Source organism: Vicia villosa, unplaced genomic scaffold (genome assembly GCF_029867415.1).
Source record: "Vicia villosa cultivar HV-30 ecotype Madison, WI unplaced genomic scaffold, Vvil1.0 ctg.000726F_1_1, whole genome shotgun sequence".
Lineage (NCBI taxonomy): Eukaryota > Viridiplantae > Streptophyta > Magnoliopsida > Fabales > Fabaceae > Vicia > Vicia villosa.
Genome location: NW_026705326.1, coordinates 273081 through 282009, shown reverse-complemented (window position 1 = coordinate 282009; position 8929 = coordinate 273081). Strand labels below are relative to the sequence as shown.

The window sequence follows — 8929 nt, the reverse complement described above, 5'->3', positions numbered from 1 at the left end:
TAACACGGGTCGTGCTGCAAAATACCTTAAAAAAACATGACCCTGTCTTTTTAGGCCAGTCCACCAGGCATATGTTTTTTATGGGCTGGGTCCGGACGGGCCAAACGGGCTTCGGACTGGTCCATTAAAAAAAAATTGATAAATTTTAGGGGAAAAAGATTGAGATAAGATATGATTTTATCAATGTATTTTCAAGTGATAAAAAAAAGTTAAAGAGGATGAACATATATTTTCAAGATGATGTTGTCAAGGAAATGATTGTGAGATGGAGAAAAAATTTAATAAGTATTGGCGATAATATTAAGTTACTTTGTACTTTTACATGGATGATTTTGTGGTATTCATATATAATTATGGATAAATATTTTAAACATACGATGACTCTCTATTTATGTTGTGTTGCATTTATCCATTACATCCTTTTTATAAAATTAAAACTATAACATTGAAATATGGGTCGGGCTAACCCATCGGGCCACACGAACCTTTAAAAAATAGACTGAGCTCAATTTATGTGGGCCATTAAACAATCGTGTCGGATCGGGGCAGCCCATTTAAACACATTGGCCCACTGGGCCGAGGCGGGCTGGTCGGGTCGGTCTATTTGACAGCTCTAAGTCCAATACATGTCGAAGTCTAAGGCGAGTTTTAAAATAAAATCAAATGTAAAATATTTAAAATTTATTTATTTGATTTAAAATTATTTATTAAATTATTTTAATTAATTTTACTTCATATTTAATAATTGATAATAAAGTAGTATTGATCTTAAATATTTATATTCAAAATTAATTATTATTATTATTATTATAATAATAATAATAATAATAATAATAATTATTATTATTATTATTATTATTATTATTATTATTATTATTATTATTATTATTATTATTATGAGTCCATGGTATAAAAGAGTAAAATAAAATATCCTTAATATTTTACTTTCAAAAATATATTTATGTTTTATGGTGTTGTTCAGTGCAGTGCTATATTTATTGTAGTGTAGGAACGAAAGGATAAGTCATCACAGGATTGTTCTCGAGTGTATGAGGAAGCAGAGTCCCCCTCATAAGATTAAGAACACTGATTATTATAGCGGGTGCATCTTTTATGTCATTATATATTTATAAGTTATTTGAATCTTTAATTTTACTAAACACTTCAATTAACTTATCACTTATCAGTCTTAAGCATCAGCCATAGATTATGAGCTATCAATCATCAGTCATCAGTTATAAGCTATAAGTTGGTCAGGTTGATGTGCATAAGGGGATGTGTTGTGCATAAGGTATATCCTTATGCACCGTGCATAAATACTCAAATATTGTTTATATTACTCAAAGTATTATATTTATTACTCAAAATAATATATAGATTATTCAAAATAGTATAAATATTACTCAGAACAATGAATATATTACTCAAAATAGTTAAAATTCGATATTACTCAGAATGGTGTAAATATTACTCAGAATAGTGTACTCATTACTCACAATTAATAACTACTCATAATGAATAGATGTGTACAAATAATACATATATTATTCATGAATTATGATATTATTACTCGTTTCTAACTAAAATGTTACTCGGAACAATTTAAATATTACTCATACGAGATTTATGCACCGTGCATAAGGATATACCTTATGCACATCAACCTGACCCCGCATAAGGTATATTCTTATGCATGGTGCATAAGTCTCGTACGAGTAATATTTAAATTATTCCGAGTAATATTTTAGTTAGAAACGAGTAATAATATCATAATTCATGAATAATATATGCATTATTTGTACACATCTATTAATTATGTGTAATTATTAATTGTGACTAATGATTATACTATTCTGAGTAATATTTACACCATTCTGAGTAATATCGAATTTTAACTATTTTGAGTAATATATTCATTATTCTGAGTAATATTTATACTATTTTGAGTGATCTGTATATTATTTTGAATAATAAATATAATACTTTGAGTAATGTAAACAATATTTGAGTATTTATGCACCGTGCATAAGGATATACCTTATGCACATCAACACATCCTGCTATAAGCTATCTGCTAATTTATTAATAAACCGCTATTTTTATCAAACAGACTTTTATTATTTTAACAAGATATTATTATATTTATTAATTAAAATAATCTTTTATGTCATTTTGTATTTATCTGTTAATAAAACAACTAATTTATTAAATATCCATATTAACTTATTTATTATCAATCACCAGTTATAAACTACCGGCTAATTTTACCTATCAAAGCCTAAATTTTTATTAAACACAAGAGTCATATTATTAATAGTGCGTAGGAGAAAATGTTGGTACTTGTGTACCTAGACACCGCCCCAAGTTAGTACCACCGACAAAGAGACAGGGTCGGTTTGTCATGGCAATGTCAAATACATCATACATGTGAATGTGAAGGCATTATTCGCCATAAATGCTAAAGTTGAATGAATAAAAGTAAGTGACAAATTATGCTACGAAAATTTTCCCTTATTTTTCACCATGCATGCAGCTATCACTTTCACAAAACATGGAATATGTCAATTTCTACTAAAGATGATTTTAGACGACAAAATCCGGGGCTGCGGTGATAGTGATTACTGCATCACTTATTTATGACCTTTAAATTAAACCTACTTTTTAAAATATCAAACTTATATACATGCACTTATTATTTTTAGAATTAAATGAACTTAAAAACCAAACTTACACACATAAACTTTTTAAAATAGTTTAGGTGATAGGTTGATGTTAGAAGGTCTTATCTATTCGCACCTCATCTCCTTTGTAAATTTTATAAATTAATTTGATATATGAAAAATGCATTTAATAACTAAATTGACTACTAACAAAAATATATTTGATAACCTAATTGACTATTAAAAAATATTCGTTGATGTGTTTGTAATTTTGATATGATAAAAGCCCGTAATAACAACACATCTCACATTCAATCATTCAAATAGTTGCTTATCATTTTTTTTTGATGTAGACAACTTCCTCAATTAATGAACTTATAATCTTCGTATGCACGAGAGAGGCTCCTCCTTCTCTCTATCTTCTTAACGTGTCTCCCTCTCTCACTCTTTAGGGTTTTGAGTTTTTTTCCTTTGCGCCTCTTTCTCCAGATCTCATTCTGGTTTTTCTCTCTTTCATAGTTGGCTTCTCTTCTCTTGTAGGAGTTTTCAGAGTTTTGGCCCTTTTCCTTCCGGCGTTTTTGTGTTGAGATTCTTGCTTTCCCTCTTGGTGTTTTGTGCTATCTTGATGGAGAAGTGGAAAGATTTTCCCCTTTCTAAGGAGGAGGAGGAAGGTGTCACGGTAGAGAGAGAAGAGATTTGTGGGAAGGAAGCTTTTCAGAGAACCCTAGCGGGTAGACTCTGGACTGATAGTAGCTTCAACTCTAGAGCCTTTATCAGTACTATGTTGGGAGCTTGGAAGTTGAGGAACCCAGATGAAACGCAAGAGCTTAGCAAAAACCTTTTCCTATTTCATTTCTCTACCAAACGCGATCTGGAATCGGTTCTGCGAAACGGGCCGTGGAGTTTTGACAGGAATATTCTTGTGCTTGCCAGGGTTTCGGGGGAGGAGCAACCTTCAGAGTTAAATATGCATTTCGGGGTTTTTTGGGTGAGGGTGTATGAGCTGCCGTTGATGCTCAGATCCGAAGTTATGGCGAGGAAATTGGGAGGGATTCTCGGAAAGTTTGAAGAGATGGACACGAAGGAGGCGAACAGAATCGACAGATTCCTGCGACTGAAAGTTACGATTGACCTTAAAATGCCATTAAAACGTGGCACGGTGGTGAGGTTCAAGGATAAGAATCTTCGTGTGTTTTTCAAGTACGAAAGACTCCCTACCTTCTGTTTTGTCTGTGGTCGTCTTGGACACCAGTTAAAAGATTGTGAATCAACAGGAGACCTTGGTGATGAGGGCTTTGAAGATATCAAAGAGAATGACCTTCTGTATGGGCAATGGATTAGAGCTTCCCCTCTCCCCAGAGTCAATGAGGAGGTGAGGAAAAAAGACTCAAATTCGAGTTCGTGCAGCAAAAGTCTTTTCAACCTTTCATCTGGTCAAAGCAAGTGTGAAGCTAGGGGTAAGGAGAAGGAGGGAGAAGGAGAGGTGGAGCAACATAAAGACCTGGGAGATCAGAGGAAGGATAATTTAATAACAGGCAACCCCAGTCCGGCGGCAGCTCCGACAAATTTCCTGGAGATAGAGGCGGTTGCTGAGTCCTTTGGTGCAGTAGACATATCAAATGTTGGGGCAAAGAAGGGAGAGACCTCTAAGGGTAAAGCCATAAAAAAAAGAAGTGGACCAGGAGACAACCTTCGAGGAAACCGAGTGTTGCGGTTATACAAACTCTTGACCATGAGATAGGGAAGCGACACTTGGTGGATGTTATGATCACAGAAGGAGGAGTGGAAGATTGCGGCAGTGGAGAGAAGAAGAGGAGAGGAAGCCAGGAAGTCATGATTTGTGCCCCACAATTACTACCAGAGGTGGTGTTGGAAGACCAACACCGCCTAGGACAATGAAAATCGTTAGTTGGAACTGTAGGGGGTTAGGGAATCCCCGTGCAGTTCGAGCCTTGTTAAGGCTCAACCGTTTAGAAAATCCCGATGTGTTACTAGTTATGGAATCCCGTCTCAAGTATGAGGAGGTGTCAAGTCTCAAGATCAAATCTGGTTTTGGTGGTGTTCATGTGGTTGATTGTAGAGGGTTCGGGAAGGATAGAGCGGGGGGGCTTATTTTGTTCTGGAAAGAAGGTTTTCTCCTCAGTATTCTGTCCTCTTCGCTAAACCATATTGCGGGTTCGATGATTGATGAAGAGGATGGCCAGTTATGGAACCTTTATGGAATTTACGGCCATCCGGAAGAACAGTTTAAGAGGAAAACGTGGCAGCTGATTCAAACTCTGGTCAGGGAAGAAGGTGGCAACGCAATAGTCTTTGGGGACCTGAATGATATTCTTTGGGACCATGAGAAAAGGGGTGGTATTAGCAGAACTAATAGCCAATTTCTATGGGGTAGGAATGCTGTTATCTCTTGTGGTTTGGTGGATTTAGGTTTTGAAGGCTATCCCTTCACGTGGACAAATGGAAGGCTTGGAGAAGACAACACTCAATGTCGTCTGGACAGAGCTATGGCTTCCAACAGTTTCATCAACAGATTTTCCCCAGTTAAAGTCAAACACCTCTCTAGGTTTCATTCTGATCACGCCGCAATTAGTATCTCACTCGAGGTTGATGAGTCCCTCAACTCTGTCAGCAGGAAGCGTCCCTATTTGTTTCGTTTTGAGGAGGTGTGGAGCAAGGATCCAAGATGCGAAAGATTTGTGGATCAGATATGGAATGAGCCCAGTTCGAGGGGCCTGAACAAATTTGATAGGATTCAAAATCTTGATGCTATGTTTAAAGAATATAGAAGGGGGGAGATTTCAAAAGAGCTACGAAGGATTGAGGAACAGCTTGGTAGTGAATTCTGCTGGGCTGAAGGACATGGGGATATATCTCGCAATAGGGCTTTGGTGCGACAACGTGATAAACTTCTTCAAACGGAGGAAATAATGTGGAGACAACGGAGCAGGGCCTTGTGGCTGAAGTATGGAGACAAAAATTCCAAATTCTTCCATGGGAAGGCAAGCCAGAGACGCAAGACAAATTTGATAAAGAAGATTAAGGATGAGAATGGGTATTGGTGGAGAGGCCACGACAATTACGAGCGCATTTTGGTAACATACTTTACTGACATCTTCTCCTCTTCTTTTCCCACGAATATGGTTGAAGTTTGTAAAGTGGTTGAAGGTAGGCTTAAGGCTGAACATGTCAGAATTTGTGAAGAGAGCTATACGGCTGCTGAGGTCAAAACCGCCTTGTTCCAAATGCACCCCCTGAAGGCTCCGGGACCAGATGGTCTTCCTGCCCTTTTTTATCAAAAATTCTGGCATATTGTGGGTAGTGACATCTGTAAGCTCGTGCTGGATATTCTCAATAATCAAAAGCACCCTGGCATCATAAACAACACCCATATTGCCCTCATCCCCAAATGCAAAACCCCTACAAAGCCAAAGGATTTTAGGCCGATAAGTCTTTGCAACGTCGTTATGAAACTTGTTTCGAAGGTCATTGCTAATAGGCTTAAGATTTTTCTCCCGGAAATCATTGATGAAGAACAGAGCGCGTTCGTTAAAGATCGTCTGATAATGGATAATGCTCTAATCGCGATGGAAGGTTTCCATTGGATGAAGAAGAAGGTTAAGGGGAAGAAGGGAACCATGGCCCTAAAGCTTGATATGTCGAAGGCGTATGACAGACTCGAATGGGAGTTTATTGTGGAGGTTCTCACTTCCATGGGCTTCCCTAGATCTATGGTTGTTCTGATTGAGAAGTGTATTTCCTCGGTGTCTTACAAGGTGTTAATCAATGGTGCCCCTAGCAGATGCTTCACTCCGGAGAGGGGTCTCCGCCAAGGCGACCCCTTCTCTCCTTACCTCTTTATTTTGTGTGCTAATGTCTTTTCAGGTTTGATCAAGAAGGCGGCGAACCACAAGGAGATCCACGGCTTAAAGATTGCTCGCAACTCTCCCATGATTACACACCTCTTCTTTGCCGACGACAGTCTGTTATTTGCAAGAGCATCTCTGGAGGAAGCAAGGCGCATCAAAGATATTCTCAAAGTTTATGAGCGTGCTTCAGGCCAAATGGTGAATTTCGACAAATCAGAAGTTTCCTTCAGCAAGAATGTGGGGGAGAACACTCAGGCTATTATCCGGAATCACCTCAATGTCAATACCGTGTCCAATCATTCAAAATATCTTGGTTTACCTGTCATTCTTGGGAGGTCTAAGAAGGTTGTTTTCTCGCTGGTAGTTGAAAGAGTCTGGAAAAAGATCAAAGGGTGGAAAGAAAAGTTCCTTTCTACTGCAGGGAGGGAGATTCTCATTAAAGCTGTTGTGCAAGCCATACCCACCTATGTCATGAGCTGCTACAAACTCCCAATTTCTGTTTGCAACGAGTTGGAAGCTCTGGTTTCAAATTTCTGGTGGGGTGCAAAGGGTGGGGAGAGGAAACTGCATTGGCTGAGATGGGAGAAGTTAGCAAAGGCTAAGAATGTGGGAGGCTTGGGTTTCAGAAACATCAACGATTTCAATTCGTGTCTCCTTGGAAAGACGTACTGGAGATTACTGTCAAACGATGATTCGCTGGTTGGAAAGGTTCTAAAAGGGAGGTATTTCCCTAGAGGCTCTATTGATACGTGCGACGTTGGCTACTGCCCCAGCTACGCTTGGAGGAGTATTTTGAGTGCACGTGAAGTGGTGCAACGGGGTGCTAGATGGAGAATTGGAAACGGAGAGAAGGTGAAGATCCTAAATGATTGTTGGATCCCGGGGAACCCTGAGTTTAAGCTGCTGTTTGGAACAAACAATGTTGGAGAGGAGGATCTTGTTAGTACCCTCATTGACAAAGATTTGGGTGTATGGAAGAGGGAGATTATTTATGAATCGTTCTCCCCGGATGATGCGAAGAAGATAGTAAGCATTCCTCTCTCAAGACTTCCTAATGATGACAAGCTGGTGTGGCATTTTGAAAAGAGTGGTGAGTTCTCCGTTAAGACAGCGTATCATGCCACCTGCTCGTTCAAAACCTCTCTTCTTCCTGGGCCATCAATTTCAGCTTGCCATAGTCTTTGGAAACTGTTATGGAAGGCGCCTATTTATGCTAAGCAAAGGAATTTTTTGTGGCGTGTGGCTCAAGACATCCTCCCCACGCGGGGAAATCTCGTCAAAAAAGGTATGATCATTGACCCCTTGTGTCCCTTCTGTTTTTCTGGGATTGAGAATGTGCAGCATCTCTTCATGGAATGTCATTTTGCGAAACAAGTTCTCTTTGCGTCTTCTGTTGGTTATCGTATCCCTAACTGTATGGACGTGAATTATTGGATCCAATCCATCCTGGAATGTGGTGATACTCATAGTGTTCAGGTTCTTTGTGTTTGCCTTTATAAAATCTGGGCTGCTACAAATTTAATTGTGTTCCAAGGCAAGACTGTGTGTCCCATGGCAGTCGCGGGTAGCGTTTCTGACTGTGTGCAAGATTTTGCTAGATGGCCCCCTGATCCTATTGCAAAGAACCTGGCTCCGGCTGCTGGAATTTTTGACACCTTTCCTAAGGATGTCCATTTTGCGCATGTGGACGCTGGTTTTACGGAGGATGAACACACGGTTTTTGGATGCACTTTTAAGGATCCTTTCAACAAGGTCATCCTGGCAGCTAGCAAGAAGGATTTAATAATGGTTGAACCTAGCCTTGCTGAACTCTTGGCTCTTAGGTGGTGTATCCTTCTAGCTGCGGAGATTAATCTGGAAAAGGTTGTCTTCTATACTGATGCTCTAGTAGTGGTTGACTGTATTAACTCTATCCATAGCAATGCCTCCCTCGACCCCATAGCGGCGGAATGCAGGCAGCTTCTGAGTTCTTTTTCTTTTAGTTCTGTTATTTTTGTTCCCAGGAATTGTAATTTTGATGCTCACAATGTGGTGTTGCTTGGAAAAATGTATGGCTCCCGGACCTGGTTAGAAGGTCTACCGAGAGCAAACTCTGTATCTCTACCTTTTCATGGCCTTTGATCTTATATTAGCATCTTTAACGTCAAAAAAAAAAAAATCTTCGTATGCACTCTTTTCTTTTAGATTACACAATATTAAGTTTATTTATTTGAAATAGAGAGACAAGAGGAAGCAAAGATTCAGTATAAAAATATATGGAGTAGAGAGGGACAAGAGAAATTAACATTTATTTATTTGAAAGAGGCTAACGAATATTTTAAAATCATTTGTAAGGAAAATAATTTATTTTTAAATTCATTAAATAATTAATAGTTTCAACTTATTACATACAATCTTATG

General features: G+C 38.5%; 1 protein-coding gene across 1 annotated transcript; it reads left to right on the top strand.

Annotated features, from left to right (window-relative positions):
* Positions 1-3285: 3285 nt before the first annotated feature.
* On the top strand, positions 3286-8650 carry LOC131630719 (uncharacterized). Its single transcript, XM_058901473.1, has 2 exons — positions 3286-4373; positions 4435-8650. Exons 1-2 carry the CDS (start codon positions 3286-3288, stop codon positions 8648-8650), a joined length of 5304 nt encoding a protein of 1767 aa, XP_058757456.1.
* Positions 8651-8929: the final 279 nt, after the last annotated feature.

Bases quoted from the DNA above. Each gene is read 5' to 3' on its own strand.
- LOC131630719 (XM_058901473.1), top strand. From the start codon at position 3,286: ATGGAGAAGTGGAAAGATTTTCCCCTTTCTAAGGAGGAGGAGGAAGGT. The intron at 4,374-4,434 runs GTTATACAAACT...TTATGATCACAG, and splicing joins CGAGGAAACCGAGTGTTGCG to AAGGAGGAGTGGAAGATTGC.